Source organism: Pelophylax lessonae (assembly GCF_965119305.1).
Source record: "Pelophylax lessonae genome assembly, chromosome: 9".
Classification (NCBI taxonomy): domain Eukaryota; kingdom Metazoa; phylum Chordata; class Amphibia; order Anura; family Ranidae; genus Pelophylax; species Pelophylax lessonae.
The window spans coordinates 130,423,642-130,443,523 of NC_138776.1; the positions used below are offsets into that span (position 1 = coordinate 130,423,642).

Below are 19,882 nucleotides of genomic sequence, written 5' to 3' on the forward strand. Positions count from 1 at the left end.
ACACTGGTTGTTGAGAATATGAAGAAAAAAATAAAATTTTATAGATATATATATATATATAGATAGATTGATATAGATATACATTTCTACTTTTACTTTTTTTTTTTTTTTTTTTTTTTACATATTGTCACTAGAGCAGTCCAGTGTTACCATAGTGACACTACTATTCCGGTTGGGGGGGATCAGGATATATTCATTTTTTTCCCCTAATTTATCACCCTTTATGCACTACTGAGATGTGATTGGTCACAGCAATCACATGTTACCAGGACAAATCTCAGAGCTCACACAGTAGTAATAAAAAATGACATTGTTTACTACTGTTGATGTGCTTACTGTGATTGGTCACAGCGATTACATGATACCAGGGTCGTTCACAGCTTCCACGGTACAAGGATCGGTGATCAGCTGTGTCCTATGGACACAGTGGGTCACCGATCCCGCCATTTTAGAGAGCATGCACAAGCAAGTGATATAAGACGACGTACAGGTACGTCCACCCGCATTGGTGCTGCAGCCATTTATTTACGTTTATGGCTGGATGGGAAGCAGTTAAATGAGGAAAACAATGTTTGTAATGAAAGCCATTTGTATGGCATATGGGAAATGGGTGAGTGCTTTCTGTTGAGGATTGGAACTGTTGGTTTAGAGGAGTGATTATGTAAATCTTTACAAAAAATGTCTCTCTCTCCTGTTTTTAAAGTTCTTCTTCAGCATGGTGCAGATCCAACTATTCGTAACACAGACAACCGGACAGCTTTAGATTTGTCTGATCCATCGGCTAAAGCGGTGCTTACAGGTAATGATGGTTTTTTTAAATTTTTTTTCTTTCTTTTGCTGTGTGCAGCATATTTTATATACCACTGCGAGGCAATAGATTTGTGTATGCAACTGTATCATTGCCCTTGAGGGGTGATTGTATATTTGTCATTTTAAATTATCTGTATAACCTCTGTATTTTTGTTTTGTATTTTTGTTTTGTCGTTTTTACTGTTCATGTGAAAGTGATTTGCTTGGTACAAAAAGACTTGTTGCTTTAAAAGCCTTGTTTCATTGTATGGTTTTGAATTTTCATACACAGCATGCTTCCAACTGTATGTCTCCTCCTTACAATGCAGGTCTGAGCCATTCAACTCATTAAAAACCATACGCTCCCCATATGACCTGATATATCTTATCTCAACAACTGCTAAGTGAGCCTGCATGATTGTGGCTAATCTCCGCTCTATCTCTGAGGGCTTATCCACAAACTATATTTTAAAAAGAGAAGTGTGGGGTTTTAGAAAAACAAACCTACATACTCGCCAAGTTGGGTAGCTCATTTGTCCCCTGCTGCCTTTAAGACCCAGAATGACTAAAGACCGCTGTGCTGATCTCTGTCTACAGGGAACAAAGAGCCAGCTCCCTGCTCTGCCCCCCGCAGCACTCACTGGAGCGCTGGGCTGTGGAGGGGACAGAAGCGGCTGGCTCAGGTTCTCAGTGGTGCGCTGAGAGGATGAGCCAGCTGCCATCTTAGTGGATCCCAGCATTAAAGTTGGGATCTCTCCAATGTCTGGACCTGGCTGAGTGATTTCAACCAACCGCAGACTTTAGCCGCAGAGCTAGGTGCACTCCTGTCAACTACAGGAAAAGTAGGGCCAAAAGAGCTTTGGCCCTACTTCTCCTTTTTTAATAGAAACAAAATGTGGAAGAACAGCGACATGAGTCACAGTGAAAGATTGTCGTTCTTGAATGTGTGCACTGCAATAGTAACTCAGAATATGTGCTCACTGAAAATGCATTAAACTCCTCCCCCCCTCCCCCCATATGTTTGAGTGTGGTCCTAAAAGATTGTTTATCTGTATCTGCAGGGGAATACAAGAAGGATGAACTTTTAGAAAGTGCACGGTATGTATCCTTAGAGAATAATGTATTGAAATATATAATTGTTGTTTTTATAGATGTGTATTTTATTTTTTTAAATACATAGTCTGCAGGCAAAATGGTATCCTCCCTTTTTTTTTTTTTTTTTTTTTTTTGCAGTATTTATTCTTTAGAAAGTCTGGTAGCCAGGAAGTGATCTGTACCAATCTTAAAACCCAGCAGTACTGTTTTATGGACCTATTTTGTAAATGATAGGTGAAGGGTGCATACCTAAATTATTTTCCAAACTTTTTTTTTTTTTTTTTACACAGGAGTGGAAATGAAGAAAAAATGATGGCATTGCTCACTCCACTGAATGTTAACTCCCATGCAAGTGATGGAAGAAAGGTAATCTATAGTTTGTTGTAATGGCATATTCTGCAACTCCTGTTTGAGCAGCCTCGTCTGCCATTTCCAAAAAATTCACTAGTTAATAAGTTTACAGGGATTAAAGGTTGTGTTGCCTGTTATATGCAGTTTTATTCTAGCTTTTGTACCTTTTTTTTTTTTTTTTAATTTTAAAGTAAAATGTCATTCCTTTCTCTTGGCAATATCGCTCTTTTTTTATTTTAGTGAACATAAACTATATTTAATCCTAAAATGTATTTACTTAAAGACTAAACCTCTTTCAATTTTGGTGTTTTGTCTATTCGGTGTTTTCTTTTAATAGTGTTCTTTTATATTTTTGCAGTCAACACCTCTTCACTTAGCTGCAGGCTATAACCGTGTCAAAATTGTACAGCTGTTACTTCAGCAAGGAGCAGATGTTCATGCCAAGGATAAAGGGTATGGCAACATGCATTCCTTTTTGCCAGTTCTTGTAAGGGCAATGCAGCATCAAGAGTTGATTTTTAATCTAATGCTGCTGAGATTCAGTTATGCGTGTTTATGTGAAATATCAGTGGCCTAGCATTTGCATTTTGTTTTAATTTTGCAATAATTTGGCTACATGGTTGAACAACTCCATTTGCTTATTCATTAGAGAAAACGATTTCGTCTGTTAATGTGCTGTTGTAACCATCTCTAGTAAAAACATAATTTTTTTTTTTTTATTCTCAACTCTTACATGCAGTATCTATCTAGTTGTTTGTGTAATTCAAGCCACAACATTTAGGCCAGGCCAAACTTTTGCAGCTCGTACTTACAAATAGAGGGAGACAACTGGAAGTGAGAGGGAAATCTACCCCTTCAAAGGGAAATTACCTCCTGTAAGAGTTATCATGCGAAAAGGGCATCTCCACTGAAGCTATAACACCAGTCCTTTTTGTTTCCATGACAATCCAAAATGTTCAATATCCAATTGTCACAGGGACAGAAAGTGAGGCGAATTCTTTTGAACAGTGGCCCAGACAGCAGAACAAACGTTGCAGGGGTGTTAACCCTTCCTTATGCTATCCCCAAAAATTTTTTTGGGCTAGAGTTTCACTTAAACAATGTATCTGTTCCAACTTATATACAAATTCAACTTAAGAACAAACCTACGAAACCTATGTTGTTTGTAACTCAGGGACTGCCTGTAAAAGCAATCCTATATGGACAACGCCAAGAACTGGGATTGGATCCCTGCCCAAATAATACATGTTCAGCAATTTTACAGTTCCATCTTGTGCAAAAGTGGGACAAGGCATCTTCCCTGTGTGCTACGTCAAATACCACTTCGTATTTATTAAAAAATAAATAAAAAAATAATTACCATCAATTTAACATTCAAACATTTTTTTTTTTTTTCATGTCAACATAACATAGAGAGAAAATATGCTCACATGTTAGGGCAGTGTAACGACCATACTAAAAGCCTCGGCGGCCTTTTTTGTGCAGTCCAGCGGCTATGTTTTTTGGGTTTCCCGATGTAGTCTATGCAGAGGCTATTTTCTTGAAGTCTAGTGCGGTGACTTGTGACAGGGTCAGCACTTCCTCTTCCCTTCTGATTGCAGTGTGGCAGACAGTTTTGGCGTTCTGGGTGCATGGTGGTGAGTCACTGTGGGTATACAGTCCTTCCTCTGCTATAGACAGCACCGCGAGTGCACTGATCCTTGTGGTACCTCAGCGTTAGCGGTGTGCATGGGGTTTTTTGCTTACGAAAAACAAACTTCTTTTCTTTTGTGCACAGTGCGGCTCTGATTTAACCATGGAGCCCCTGGAATGTGTATCATCACCTGACCCACTCTTTGAAACTGCGGGATCCTCTGGGTCTAAGTCTGCCCTGGCAGCAATGACAGCAGCCCTGCAGTCACTTGTGTCAAAGGTTTATATGGCCCTGCAAAGTCAGCCTAGCAAGGAGCGCCCCCTACCTTCACCTGTATCCTCTGGCTCCTCAGAGTCTGGGGTGGATTTGGCCGCTGCGGAAGCAAGTCGACCAACTGGGTCTGCGTTCACACACACTGAGTGCTCTAACAGTGAGGACGAATCCTCTTTCACAGCAGCTGTGCATGAAAAGGCACTGGTGGAGGCACTGTTTGTGTTGGAAACTTGAAAGTTGGAGGACTGAGCTGATGAGTCGGCAACGCCCGTGCAGTTATGCACCCTTAGATCTTCCAAGATGACGAGGGTGTTCCCCTTTCCTGCCTATTTTGATGAGATTGTCCCTAGTCAGTTGGGATCCCTGAAACAAATGGTTGGAATATCTAAGCGTTTTGCTAGGAGAGATCCCTTTTTGAGGAGTCTCTCCTGAAGAAGCTGACCTCTCAGGTTTCCAGGTTAAATAAGGCCACACTTTTTTACCGGTGGAGGATTCTCCATTCTTTAAGGATCCTGTGAACGAGTTTAGGGTCTGGTTCAATACCTTTTGACTGTGGTGGGTTCAATTTTGAGTCCGGTGTTTGCTATCACCTTGGTCTACCAGACCTTAATATAATGGGCAAAATTTTTACGCCAGGATCTGGAAGGGGATCAACATCCTCTTGAGCTGGCAGATCAGTTGATTCAGGGGCGCTAGAGTACATTTGTGATGAAGCTTTGGATGCGGCTCCTTTGGCTGGCAGAGTATTTGTGATGGCGGTGATCCTTCGCCGCATGATTTGGTTGAAGTACTGGTTGGCCGTCCAGGCTTCTAATAAGGTGCTGACCGATCTACCTTTTGTAGGTGACCATTTGTTCAGTGCCTCTATGGAGGAGATCATTAAGGGCCTTATGGGAGATAAGAGTACTTTACTTCCACAGGTTGCTAAGGGCAAGGAACCTCGTTGTAAACGTGGTCCTTTTTTTCTCGGCTCACAAGCTGCCCTTTTGTCTGACTGGATCGCAGGAAAATGGTTAAAGAACCACTTGTACTTTCACAAAGAGACCCTGGAATCGTAAGTCAAAAACAGGCCCTGCTGGTTCCCCAGACAAGCCTTTCTCAGCCTGAAGGGGCGCCCTCACCCGTATCTGGGGTGGGGGTGTCTTTGTTTTTTTTTTTCCCGACCCGTGGACCCTGCTCATTCAAGACAAATGGGTACACAAGTTGGTTCGGTTACAAGATCGAGTTTCGGTCCTTGCCTCCGGCAAGGTTCTTTCCTTCCAACTTCCGCCTGTCTCATGATTGGCTGCAGGTCTTCTACGGAGCAGTGCAGGACCTGCTTTAGCACAAGGAGTCATCGTGACGGTTCCCGAGTCGGGAACGTTTTCAAGGTTTTTATTCAAATTGGTTTACTGTTCCCAGGAAGGAAGACAAGGTCTGCCTGATCTTTGACCTCAAGGCTCTGAACCACTTTGTGCGTGTTCAAAAATGTCAGATGGAGTCCATTCGCACATTAGTGGCATTCCTTCATCAAGGGGATCTTTTGGCCTCTATCGATATCAAGGGGGCTTACCTTCATATTCCATTGTATGTCAGGCACCAGCGTTTTCTTTGCTTTGCCGTGGGCGAGGAGCACTTTTAATTTGTGGCGTTACCCTTTGATCTCGCTTCAGTTCCTTGGGTCTTCACAAAAGTGTTGGCCCCGGTGTTGACCTTGCTCCGGCAGAACGAGATCACGGTACAAGGCTACCTAGACGATCTGCTTCTGCGTGCAGAGTCTTTTTCGGCTCTAAAAGCTGATCTGGACATTACTGTGCAAACTCGACAAGAGTTTGGATGGACACTTAATTTTCAGAAATCGTCTCTGACTCCGTCCACCAAACTGGACTACTTGGGTCCGATGCTGGATTCAGCTTTGGCCAGGGTGTTTTTTCCACAGGTGAAACTACTGAAGTTGCAGGATGCGATTCGGCTCCTGTTGTCCAACCGTCGGTTGTCACTCAGGACTTGCATGCAAGTGCTGGGTCTGATGGTCTCCACCTTCGAGGCGGTTCGGTTTGCTCAGTTCCATACCAGACCTCTGCAAAGAGAGATTCTTGCCAAATGGAGCAAGGATCCGCAGTCGCTAGATAATCTGATCCTGTTGAGCTGGGGTATGAGAGGGTCTCTTGATATAGTGGCTCTGTTCTTCGGCGCTTCGCCTGGAAGTCCTCCTTCCCTGTATTGGACAGTGATTTCCACGGATGCCAGTCTGTCTGGGTAAAGAGGTGTCTTGGGTGTATTCTCGGCTCAAGGTGTCTGCTGATCAACATCCTGGAGATTCGGGCGTTCAGGCTTTGTCTGTCCCAGCGGATGGATCCTCTGCAGGGATGCCCGGTGAGGATACAATCGGACAGTACTACGGTTGTGGCATATGAATGATTTGGCTGCCATCTTTCTTTTTACAATGTGTTTGAATTCACAGATATTGATTACATTTTTTACTGAGCTGTATGTTTTGCTACATCATTTTTTCCAGGGCATAACTAAAGTGCTTCGAAATTGATGGGGTCATGTAGGTCTTAGATTTATTATTGAGCAATTTCTTGCGTAGGCTGCATTCATTGGCTTTTGGCCACAGCAAACATTTTTGCTCAAGTCTTTTTCTTTTCTTTTAGTGATTTGGTGCCACTTCACAATGCCTGCTCATATGGACACTATGAAGTAACAGAGTTGCTTGTAAAGGTAATTGTCTTAGTTTTACATGTCTGTCATGCTGGATTACAGTGAACATTTAACTATATAGTTTTTTGTGTTTTTATGTTTTTAGTATTTACTAAAATACACATACTATAGAATGTTCTATACTTTGCTATGGGAGCATTTGTGCTTGCCCCGGTGTGTGTGTCCATAAGACACACATAACGGGACTCGGTCCTGCCCCACACTCCCTTCTCACTGGGTGTGATTGACAGCAGCAGGAGCCAATGGCTTCTGCTGCTGTCTCTCAGCTAATGAGGAGGCAGAGATCCAAGAGAGCAGCCGCTCTTGTGTGCATCGCTGGATCACGATTGGTCTCGGATAAGTATTAGGAGGGGCTGCGGGGCGGCTGCATACTGAGGTTTTTTTACCTTCATGCAGAGAATGTATGAAGGTGTAAAAAAAAAAAAAAAAAAAAAAACCTTCAGCCCTTAGAACCACTTTAATATTCTAATTAAAAGTTTTTAATATTGTGTGTCTGTACATATACTCTGAGTAGTGATTACTAAAATGGTGAGCGTGAACCATTAGACTTCATACAAGCTGATGTACACAGGCTGTACAGAGCACAGAGCCTGCGTAACACTTTCCCTAGTACCCTCTGTCGCCATGTACACTTGCCCATTGAGATGAATGGGAAGATGCAGTCATATGCCAGAGTTTGCAGAAAGCACACACATGCATGCTGATGTATAGTGTGTGTTCAGAACATGTCAGTGTACATGCGAGTGCTTTATGCAAACCCCAGCACACAATTGCCTCTTCCCATCTCTGGCAGCCGCTCCCAGGAAAGACCTTACACAGGCTCTGTGCACTTTAGGGCTGTGTGCATGACCCCCTAAATATGTTGTTTTTTTTTATTTTAATGTATAAAACACATTATTTTGTTCTTGAAATAAAACACAATTTTTGTGGTGGTTTTTATTTTTTTTTTTTATAGAACCTTTAAGTCCCGGTTCACCTGGTCGCCTCACAGGTCGCCGCAGGTCGCCGCCCATAGGGAAGCTGCGGACCCGTTCTAATAGGAGCGACACAAGTCGCTCCGACCTAGAAAAAGGGTCCGGAGCTTCTTTGGGGTGACCAGGAGGCGACCGCCATAGACTTCAATGTTATGAAGTCCGTGGCGGCCGCTCCGAGGTCGCGGCGCGCTGCTATGTGAACGGGGCCTGAAACCTGTATTCTTTCTAGTTAGGATTAGATCATGAGTGGCCAAATATTTATAAATATTACAATACAATGTTTTATTTTCAGCATGGTGCCTGTGTCAATGCAATGGATCTCTGGCAATTTACCCCTCTTCATGAAGCAGCATCTAAGAATCGTGTTGAGGTATGCTCCCTCTTGCTTAGTTATGGAGCAGATCCCAACATGCTCAACTGCCATAACAAGAGTGCAATAGATCTGGCCCCAACACCGCAGCTTAAGGAACGACTAGCATGTAAGTTGCTTCATTTCTTTTGTGACCAATCCCAAATGGTTTTACAATTTGCCGTCTGGTATTTCTGTTGCTGCATTATTGTTAATAGAAGTGGTCAGTGATGACATGCACAAAGATCCTCCTATTAGCCTAGGTTCTCCCTGATGTGGTGTGATTTCAATCCAGTTTCCAGTGCCATTTCCTGGGGCAGTTGTACTGCGAGTTGATGCAATTCAGAGAGTTGATGCAGCTAGTACCAGCCAGCTTCCTAACAATGAGTCATTCCAGCTGTCAGGTGGATTCAGCAGAATGGAAACAAGAGCAAGCATTGAAAAAGCAACGTGGGTCCCCCACAGATTCTTAGTTCTGGTATCGGTTTTAGGGAAACTTAAAAAAAAAAAAAAATGTTGTGGGTGGGAGTCCGCCTCCCCTCAAAATCCATGCATGACCCTTATATGAACATGCAGGTGAGGAAAGGGAGGGGATGATGAGCAAGCAGGTGTCAACTGCTTAACCAATGACTCATCCCTGCTGCTGGCAGCAAGGATGATTCACTGGTTGTTGGAAGCCAGCACCCAACAAAGTCCTAACAACCAGCACAAATCACATTGTAAAACGGATCAAAATAGAGCACGTGACTTTGATTTGTGTTCATTGAAGTCTGGAACACAAAATTGCACTGCATCGTACCAAACCCACAAAGGACCTTTTTTCAAAATCTCATCAGTGTACTACATTTTATGTGGACAGGCTCCACAGAAACTCATGTTGTTTCACTTGTCTTGCTAATAGGCTTGTATTTTTGAGTATGTATTCAGTGATTTGGGAGTGTGACATGTTGACTGAATCTGAATGATTTTCAATTAGGGAATCTGATTTATTTTCTTTTTCCCAAGTCATCCTCCAGGATGCTCACATGAGAGATGGGCTCCTCTTCCTGCAGGAAACACAAACACAGGTTTAAAAAGGCCGCCCACTGGCTGCCCCTCCCCCCCTCAGTTCTTGTGTTTCCTGTGCTGCAAGCATGAGCACTGAAGATGACATTTCATCCCCAGTTTATTTTTACCTGGTCCAAGGCAGGCGTTCCTGGACTCCTCCTCTCTCTGTGTGTATCCAATTGGTGAGACAGCCAGTTCCAGGCACCTTTTGGGGGAGGAATGGAGGATGCCCAGGGGAGAACTCCCCCCCCTCCCTTCTTTTCCCTTGCTGTTCCTGCACCAGGGGGTGTTTGTAGTAGTGGCAGGGAAAGGGGGTGCTTGGCTCCCCCTCAAGATTTTTCCCACTCCTTCAGGCCAAGTGTGAGGATGGTGAAGCGCCCAGAGGTCACTCACCAGCCAGCCGGAGGTTCCTGTGCTAGGCTGCCCGCCACCCATTCGGTTCAGGCTCGCGCTAGGAACTTTGGGGCAATCTCTTGTGCAGCACGTCAGCATGCTGCCTTCTGATTGGTCGCGGTGGAAGTGACATTTTCAAGATGGCGCAGCTACCGGGAGTAGTCCAGTGGCCATCTTGAATAGGGGGAAAAAGCCACAGCCAGCACTGCAGACGCCCTCTATGGAAGTGATTTGCTGGCAGCTGAGTGAGGGACAGATTTGCGTCCCGCCCCTCCCTCTCTACTTCCCCCTTCTATTCTCCTGCGTGTGTAAATAAATGCTGTCCGCATGATGATGGCGGCCGTGTTTGTCAGGAGATGCTAGCGTGTTCCCTTCTCTCCAGGCGGTCCTAGTGGCGAAGGACCTAGCCCCCCTACCACAGGCTGCAGAACCAGGCCCCAGCCTTTTAATGGTAAGTAGAGGGAAAGGATGTGCGGGGGGGGGGGGGCACGGTGCCTTGCATGCATGACGTAGGTCTGATAGTACCTTTCCCTCCCTTTTTTTTTTTTTTTTTTTCCTCTCACAGCCCAAAACCAAGGAAGCTGCAGAGGGGGGCAGACAAAACAAAAAAAAATAAGAAATGCTGCCTTTGCGGCGTAAAGATTACCCCAGATACTAACGAGCTGTTATGCCATAGATGCATAAAAAGGATCATCAATGAGGAGATAAAGCCCTTGACAAATGACTTACTAGATTTCAAGGAAGAAGTAACATCCACTCTACAATCCCTTTATGCATCCATTAGCGAAATCAAGAGTGCGGATCAACCATCAACCGGAGGAGTGCACATCGAGAGAAGACCCGTAAATCTCCAGCTGTCCTCAGCCGCAGTGGACCTCCTCCGACTCTGAATCTGAAGAGAGAGGGGAGCTCCTCTTTCAAGATAGCTCTGATTCCAATGGCGAACTAGACCGGGCAGAACCCCAAAAGATACCTAAACACCGGTTTCCAGCAGAAGAAATGGAGGAACTCCTTAAGGCTATCTACATAACCGAGGATATACAGGAAGTTCAGACCACTGATTCAGTGACCGGTTATATAGAGGTCTGCAGGTGATGAAAAACGGGTCCTTCCCAGTCCACCAATCTCTTAGGCTCCATGTACACGGGACGCTGGAAATGGCCGTTTAGGAGCTGTTGGGCGTTTTTTTCAGAAGCCCCTGAACCCATCTACATTTTATCTTATCTGTCCATGTACGCAGGGTCGTTTACAGTCATTTGCAGGCAGTTGCGTTAAGGGACTTTTTTTAGAACGCAATTATTTGCGTTCGAACATGTGTTTCCCGGCGTTTCAAACGCGTCCGAACGCGATGACCCGCGTTTAGCGTTCGCGTTTTTCCATTTTAAAGGGGAATAATTTTTTTTGACCTAGGAACGGTTCTAAACGCAAACGCCGCTAAACGCGGGTACAAACGCGACCCAACGGACGTTTCAAACGTCCTAAAAATTCCAGCATTCAAAGGGACTTTTAACAACGTCCCGTGTACATGGAGCCTTAAAAGAATCATTTAACAAAGAATGGGAATGTCCGGAAAATTGTTTCCTAAAGCCCTAAAAAGGAGATATCCTTTTGAAGAAACGGAAGGTGTCCCGGCCAAATGCCCAGAATTAGATGCATCTTTGGCCAGCTTTTCTAAAAAAAAATCAGATTTATCCTTTCGAGGATATTGGCGTCCTGAAGGATCCACTGGATAAGAAAATAAGTGACGCTAAGGAGGGCTTACGAGACGGGGCGGCAGGATTTCAGCATAATGTGGCCAATACCTGTGTAGCCAGGAATGTGTCATTCTGGCTCGAACAACTCCTTGGTCATCTGGAAAAAGTCCCTGGCACAGAGGAAGCGCTGGATTCCCTGCTCTCAATAGAAAAGGGCATGGCATACATGGCTGACACCCCTGCGGAAGCTGTTCGATTTTCAGCTCCTAGCACAGGCCTAATTAATGCAGTCAAGAGGACCCCTCTGGCTCAAGACCTGCGATGGAGACTACGCGTCAAAGAGTAAGTTATGTAAAATTCCCTTTGACGGCAGCTTACTGCTCGACAACGTGTTAGCAAGATCAGTCGACAAATCCAAAGGATTCCCGTCCAAAAGAAAAGCCGAAACTTTTTTTGTCGCCCAAGAGGAGAAACTCAATCAAAAAGGGAAAAGCCGAATCCCCAACGATTACCTGGCGGTATTTCCGAGTGTGGCTCGGGGTGGAATTTCAGTTCCATTAGCAGTAACCCTGAGCCACAGGGGTTACCACCAGGGAGCATCGCTGGATCCTGGAAGAAAGGGTACTTGCCTTGTCCCCGGGATCCCACGATGTATTCCTGCAGCCTACCGCGGCCAGGTCTTCCGCCTGATGCTGTGAGCCCCGGCTTCCGTCTCCTGCGAGCGTCACGTCGCAGGGGGTAGGAACCGGCGGCAAGTTCAAAAAGTTAAAAACACAAACACACTGATATATTGTAATCCTGTTGGATTACATTACTAAAATAAAATAAATTGATCTTAGTTTGCCCCCCCCCCCCTGCTTTCTCCAGTGCCCTTCCTGCATTTTTCCTGTACTTTGTGTTTGGAAACTGCAGAGCAACCATGGCACCAAAAAAGCGCGCCGCCACCTCAAAAGCGGTATATGACCTGCTGGAAAACGGCGACCATGATACAGAATTGCTTGCAGAATGGAGTGATAGCGATTCGTGAGAAAGTTCGTCATCTGACAAAAAGCGTTTTCAGCGATGATTCTGCTACTGTGCCCAGTGATGTGCGGACTTGGTGCTCGATTGACTGCGGTATGGAGCACGTAGCGCCCCCAAGGTTCCCGTTTACTGAAGCACCTGGTATCAAAGTGGATGATGAGGATGACAACCCCTGGCATACCTCCAACTCTTTTTGACCGATGAGGTTATTGAAAAGTATGTTATGGAAACAAATCGGTACCAGGAGCAACAAGCTGCTGCGCATCGGGGGTTTTCAAGGAGCAGGATGTGGGAACCAGTGACCAAAGAGGACATCTGGAAGTTTCTGGGCCTAATTATTCTGCAGGGAGTGGTGGGGAAACCCCTGCAGAAGTGGTATTGAACAACCAACAAATTACTGGCCACTTTTTTTTTTTTTTTTTTTTTTTGGCACGGTCATGTCGGATTACAAATTTTCACTCATTATGAAATATTTACACTTTGCAAATAATTAAGAATTTGAGACTTCTCATCCAGCTCCAAAACTCAGATTTGGGACATTTATCAAATAATTCTGAAAAATTTCCAGCAGACCTATGTACCAAATGGAGACATTTTGTATCGACGAAAGTCTAATGGCCTACAAAGGAAGACTCAGTTGGATACAGTATATAGCATCAAAGAGCACGATTTGGCATAAAATCATTCACGCTATGTGAATCCAGCACTGGTTACATATGGAATTCGGTCCTATACACCAGGAAAGGAACCAAATTCAACAAACAATTCAGGAGTTATGGAATGGCAACCGCTTCGGTTCTTACGTTGATTAAGCCATTGCTGAATCGGATACTGTGTAACCACAGACAATTTTTATACGTCTCCAGAACTCTGAGTTCCTCCTTCACAACAAGACTGATGCATATGGGACCGTTGGGGCTAACCGGCACGACATGCCTCCAACCTTTGCCAATAAAAAGCTAAAGGCAGGAGAAATAGTTCCCTGGCAGAAAGGCAAAATGATGGCACTGAGACAAAATAGATGTGTGCCTAATGAGTACCGTTCACAACACCTCTACTGTCAGGGTACACACAAAAGCTGCAAAAGACGTAGTGAAACCACAACTGGTGATGGATTACAACACCATGGGAGGTGTGGACAGAGCTGACCAGGCCATGACATTTTATCCGGCAATGAGAAAACAACAAAAAAAATATTACAAAAAAATCTTCAGGCATCTTCTTGAACAATGTTTGTGGAACGCATTCATTCTACTAAAAAAAAAAGTGACAGGCCTGTGGTTCATGTGGACTTTGTTTGTAAAGTTGCCAATATTTCTCAGGCACCAAACACCAACGGCTGTAAATGGATTTGGACGTCGTGCTGCTGGTGTTGTGAACCCCGAACGCCTGACTGGTCGTCACTTTATGGACCACATTCCACCAACAGAAAAGAAGTCTGCACCCACTAGGATGTGTGTGGTTTGCTGCTCTAAACGTGACGACACTAAGGAAAATCCGTAAAACGCGGTACTATTGTCCTGATTGTGACGTCGGACTTTGTGCTGTACCATGTTTTAAAATTTTCCATACCCGGGACATTTACTGAAGCTATATGACTACTAATATTGCATCCTTGTTTGGCCAAAAAGTCAGTGTTTTTGATTGATATTTACTACTATTTGATTGAATAAAAAGTATTATTTTTTGTTATTTATTATATTATGATTTGATTGTGTTTCAAACTTTATCATACCCAAGATGTTATAAAGAAGAACGCACAGTAAAAAAAAATCATATGTAAATAGTTGGTTTGGGCTGCTCGCCCTTAAGAATTGCATGCAAAATAATGGTACCTTTTTCAGCACCTAAAATCTGGAATAATCATACCGCCAGGGAGGTTAACAAAATAAGGGGAAGTCGAATGTCCTCTTCCCCCAACTCTGGGCCCAACAGTAATCAAATTTAAGAAAAAAAAGCCCCAATGACGCCAGCCTTTTCAGTAGGAGAAAGATTACTTCATTTTTTCCCAACAATGGCAACGTTTCTGTGCAAGCCCTTTTATCCTGCAGATAATCAAGGAAGGGTACAAGATAAGAATTCATGACAGTCACCAACCAGCTTCCGTGTCATGACTCTCCCAGATTCACTACCCCCAAGGAAAGCCATGGAGGTGGCTGTCATGGATTTACTAAAAGGGTGATCATAGGACCACATCTTCCTTAGCAAAGTGTCTGGTTTCTACTCCCATGTTTTCCTCAGAGCAAAACCCTGGGGCAAACCTCGCCTAATCCTAAACCTGAAAGGCCTCAACCGATCGATCCAATACAGGAAATTCAAGATTGAAATCCTCTTCTCAGTAAGATCCTTACTTCAAGAGGCGGCATTTCTAGTAACCCTCAAACTCAAGGACGCTTGCCTCCATGTCCCGATACATCCCAGCCATCAGAAATTTCTGAGGATTGCTATCTGAGTGAAAAGGCAAATCCGTCTTTTCCAGTACCAGGCTCTCCCTTTTGGGATCTCGTCAGTTCTTTGCATATTCCATGGTGATAGTGCCAAATCTGGATGACTTTCTAATCTTTGGTCAGACAAAAGGAGTGTTTGCAAACCTTCAAATGACCAAAATTTTCCCTGCCTCGTTAGGCTGGAAAATCAACACGCACAAATCAAACTGAATCTCATCCCAGAGGATGGTATTTCTGGATTACGTTATCGATTCAGTGGCCCAAAGGATCTTCTTGCGGGAGGACAAAATTAAACTGACCAAGGCGACAAAACGGCTGATCACCCCAACCAGGGCAACAAGAAGGCTTCCATCCCAGCAGTTCAATGGGGTCAATTTCATACAAGAGCACTACAGTGACATCTCTTAAGCCAAAAAGAAAGACAGCCTTGCTGGAGGAGATCTCCATGCCTCTTGTCAGAAAGTCCTTAGCTTTGTGGCTCTAAAAGGACTCGAGGACAAAGGGAAGGCTCTGGCTTCCGCCTAGCCAGGTCAGAGTCACCGCGGACGCAAGCGCCCTCGGTTGGGGAGCCCATATAGGCCACCAGGTAAGATGGGAGCCTGAAACTATACGTGGGCCGAAGTTTCTAACAACTCAAGGGACTTCAAGGCAGCACGAGAATCCCTACTCACTTTCCAGAAAAAGGACGGGCAGACGCCTCCAGGTACTGTCAGACAATGTCAACGGTAGCATCAACCACCAAGGGAACACATCGAAATGAGGGTGGCTCATGACCGACTGTCTTGGGCAGAAACTCGCCTGCTATCCCTTTCAGCTTTCCCTTTCAAAGGGACAGTCAACATTCTGGCAGGTTTTTCTAAGTCGCTGACAAGTGGACCCAACAGAGTGGGAGCTGAACCGCCAAATCTTCTCAGCACTCTGAGATGGGGTTCCCCAGAAGTGGGGGCCTGTTCACCATTGCAAGGAAAAAGAAAGTAGCGAATTATTGCTCCTTGAAAAGTGAAAAGGATTCTTGATAGACTCAACCTCGCCTTTGCATTTCCACTGTTTCAACTGATTACCAGGACAATCGGGAAGATTTGGCTAGAGGGGATAAGAGTGATTCTTCTAGCGCCTTACTGACTGAAAAGGGCATGGTTCACGCCACTGAAAAAGATGGCAGAAGACGACCCTTGGATCCTACGGAGCCAGGGCGATCTACTATCACAATCCATTTATCACCCACAAATCCAAACCTTGAAACTGTCAGCATGGATCCTGTACGGTGCACGCTGCTAGACAAGGTGGTAGACACCCGACTACAAAGTAGAAAGCCAGTAACCAGGAAGATTTACGGAAAAAAGTGTGGAAAATATATACATAAAAAATGCAGTCCAAAAATAGTCTGCAGAGCATAAGTACCGTTCTAGACTTCCTCCTGGAGGGTGCAGAAGCCGGGCCTGCAGTGAGTACCCTCAAGGTCCATGTGGCAGCCCTCTCGGTATTCCTAGACATACCGATCAACCATAATCCGTTAGTCAAACGACTTTTCAAATCCATCGAGAGAACCTGTCCCAGCAAGTGCCTAAGTGAAGCTCTCTGGGACCTCTCATTGGTGCTCAAGGCCCTCACCAGAGACCCTTTTAAACCTGTTGCGGAATTGTCTATTAAACGCCTCACCCTTAGGATAGCATTACTGGTTGCCATCACATTGGCCAGGCATGTAGGTGAGCTGCAAGCCCTGTCTATAAAAGAACCATTCTCCACAATCTTCCCAGATAACCTGCTACTCAAAATAGACAGTCTGTTCCTCCCTAAAGTCGTATTGGCATTTCATGGATCACGAGTGGTATTGACACCTTTTTGCCAGAACCCTTCTAGCCTGGGAGAAGAGGTTTTCGCTACACTGGACGTCAGGAGGTGCATCTTACTTTATTTGGAGGTCACTAAACCCTCCAGGAAGGCGCTCAAAACCTCTTAAAGCGGAGTTCCGGCCACAAAATCGACAGTCGATTTTGGGCCATCCGCTTGCTCCAGCTCACCTGAAAAAGAAATGGGTAGTTAGTATTTTTTTTCTTACTTGCCTTGTAATTGCAGAAAGAAAATACTCGCCTCTCTTCCACTTCCTCCCTCGGCCGCACGGCCTGCGCCGTCACTTCCGCTTTGCAATGATTTCTGGGAGCTGAACGTCATAGCTCCCAGGAATCAATGCGCCTGCACCTGCCCAGACGTCAGTTCCGGTGCAGGCGCGTCATACCTTGCTAAACCGCTTCTGGGCATGCTAAGAAGCTGTGCAGGGATGACGCTGCAGAGCCGGAAGTGACGGCGGGGCCGGCACAGTGCATCGTGGGACCGAAGAGGACGCGGAAGAGGATCGCGCTGGCTTCAAGCTGCCCACACCTGAGATGGCAGCGCTGGAGAAGAAATTTTAAAAGTAAGTATTTCTTCTAAAAGGTAAGTGCGAACCGGGACAGATCAGAGGCTAGCCATTGTGGAATGCACTAGCCCTGACTGTCCCGGGGGTATGTTCATTGAAAAATTTTTTCTGTGGCCGGAACTCCGCTTTAATATTGTTCAGAGGCACGCGCAAGCAAAAATCGGGGTCTAAAAGTTCTAGAACCAGGTGGATCAAGATGGCGATAGAAACAGCCTACTCTATCCAAATCCAGACCAGTCATCCCAGATGTAAAGGCACACTCCACTCGCTCTGTAGCTACTTCCTGGCGGATAAAGGTTGAGGTATCCATCGAGCAAATTTGCTGAGCAGCCACCTGGTCCATTGACTCAACTTTTGTGAGAAACTACGGGATTGATTTGGTCTCCACCCAAGATCTGACCTTTGGTTGTAAGGTCCTGCAAGGGGTAGTCCCACCATATGTATGCATTGTTGTGGTCTCATGTGACCATCCTGGAGGATGACTTGGAAAAGTCTGAGTTTTTACCTGATGACTCCCTTTTCAGGAATCCTCCAAGATGGTGGACCCCCCACCCCTACTAATGGGAAATTAACTAGATATAGGTTAGCCTTTATTGTCCAGGTCATCTTTATACAACTGAGGGGGTGGGGTGGCCTTTTTAAACCTATCTCTCATGTAACCATTCTGGAGATTCCTGGGAAAGGGAGTTATCGGGTAATAACTTGGACTTTCACAAGGAACTTGTCCCACAAGGCAGTTTAATTCTATGTTTTAGGAATGTTCCTGTAAGGTCCAAAGATATATATATATATATATATATATATATATATATATATATATATATATATATATATATATATATATATATATATATATATATATATATAATATTATATTATATATTTTTTTTTTTTTATGGCTTGATGATCCCATTTTCATTGAGAAACTGTTTCAGTGAGCTTTGGCCATCTTCCCCTGCACCCCTGCAATTTCTCTGGCTAGCTCTGTCTAGGTGGCTGTCTTTAATGAGTCTGGTGTTAATAGTCTTGCATAGTGGTCTGTTGGAGAAGCCTTCTTTGTTGGTTTTAAACTTTCCTAAACGGGAATCGCCATGTTTCAAGTCTGCAATAAGAGTCGGACCATTTTAAATATTTGCATTGTGTGTTAAGACCTCTTTAGTCACAGCATATTCTTTTATTTTATAATCTTTAGCATTGTAATAGGAATATACTTACTGAAAATATAGTCTGTCTGTAGTATGGTGTTGATAGACATGAGATGGTGGTCAGATGATCCAGTGGAGTAGTGTTCATTTAAATGATTGGTAACATTTGGATGTGTAGTTCTGCAACAACTGGAAGGCCGTAGTTTGAGGATCCCTGATCTAGGGGATCTAGAAGATGCCAGACTGTGCAATAGCATGCAATTTCAAGCGGCAGCTAACAAGGCTGGCAGAATTTGAGCATGCATAAAAAAGGGATAAACTTCAGAGTTAAAACTATAAAAATCTGGTCAGGCCACATCTGGAGTATTCTGTCCAGTTCTGGTCACCAGTCCTTTAGAAGGGATGTGCTGGAGAGAATCCAAAGAAGGGCAGCGACATTAACTAGGGCAGGGGTTGATAAATTTTCTTTGAAACTAGGAGCCAGCTAAAAAAGTTAAGAGCCAGTTTTTAAAATAAGCTGCCCCGCGCCCAGAAAAATAAATAAATAAATAAAAGGGAAAGAAATGGAAAGAAGAGAAAAGGAAAAAAAAAAGAGAGGGAGGTAGAGTAGGGGAGATGGGGGGGGGGGGGGGTTGAGAGAGAGAGAGAGAGAGAGAGGGGGAGGGAGATGGAGGGTGGGAGAGAGTGAAAGTTTCAGGCAGATGTGTATATGTACAGTGAGGTCCCCTCAGCTCTATGGTGTGTACAGAAGAATTCTCCAGAAGTGTGGCACTTCTCCCACCTCCACCTTCCTCCTATACACTCAGAAAATGGCCTGCTCTGCTCACCCACACACGTCTATGGGGGGGGGGCACACCTGGCCAATAAAAGGTAAACTGTGCCCCCCAACTAATTGTAGGTTGTGCCCTTCCCTTAGCCACGGCAGGATGGGCTCAGTCTGCATTCCCACCTCCCCCAGGGGCTGAGGAAGCAGTGACACACAGGCAGGCTGGAGCAGTGGGATGGGGAGTGGCTGACACATGAAATTCTGTGCAGAGCCAAGACCTGGTGTACCATTCCCCCGCCTCACACACCGCTCAGCCGCGGACCCAGCACTTTTACCTGATGTCAGATGGATGTGTGCCGGGTGACCGCAACGAGGAGGGCTGACAGTGGCAGAAGTCGAGCAGTGCATCCTATGGATGTGCTGAAAGTGAACAGGCAGCCGGTTCTGATTGGTCAGCGCCGTCCATGTGACGATGCTGACCAATTAAAATGCCTTGTCAGGACACAGAATTATGGATAGTAGCCACGGAGATTTCAGATCTCTGCATCACAGAGAGGCGTCCCGATGCCTGACAGCAGATAGCTGAAATCCTAGGCGCCCGGACTCAGTTTCTAGTCGCCAATGCGACCTGGCGCCCGGGAATTGTCCAGCCCTGAACTAGGGGACTGGAAGACCTCAATTACAAGGAACGCCTGCAAGCACTAAATGTATTCTAGAGAGGGGACATGATAGCGATTTACAAATGCCTCAATGGTGATCCCAGCGTAGGAAAAAAAACTATTCA

The 19,882-nt window shown here is 44.9% G+C and overlaps 1 protein-coding gene across 1 annotated transcript in view; it reads left to right on the forward strand.

Annotated features, from left to right (window-relative positions):
- The window catches only part of TNKS2 (tankyrase 2), a gene marked incomplete at its 3' end in the record, with an annotated part of 115,074 nt that overhangs the window by 20,944 nt on the left and 74,248 nt on the right, over nt 1–19,882 (forward strand). Inside the window, exons 3-8 of the mRNA XM_082268894.1 lie at nt 704–799; nt 1,851–1,887; nt 2,175–2,250; nt 2,594–2,688; nt 6,778–6,844; nt 8,111–8,297. Of these exons, the coding sequence (XP_082125020.1) occupies nt 704–799; nt 1,851–1,887; nt 2,175–2,250; nt 2,594–2,688; nt 6,778–6,844; nt 8,111–8,297 (558 nt within the window). The remainder of the gene's footprint in view (nt 1–703; nt 800–1,850; nt 1,888–2,174; nt 2,251–2,593; nt 2,689–6,777; nt 6,845–8,110; nt 8,298–19,882) is intronic.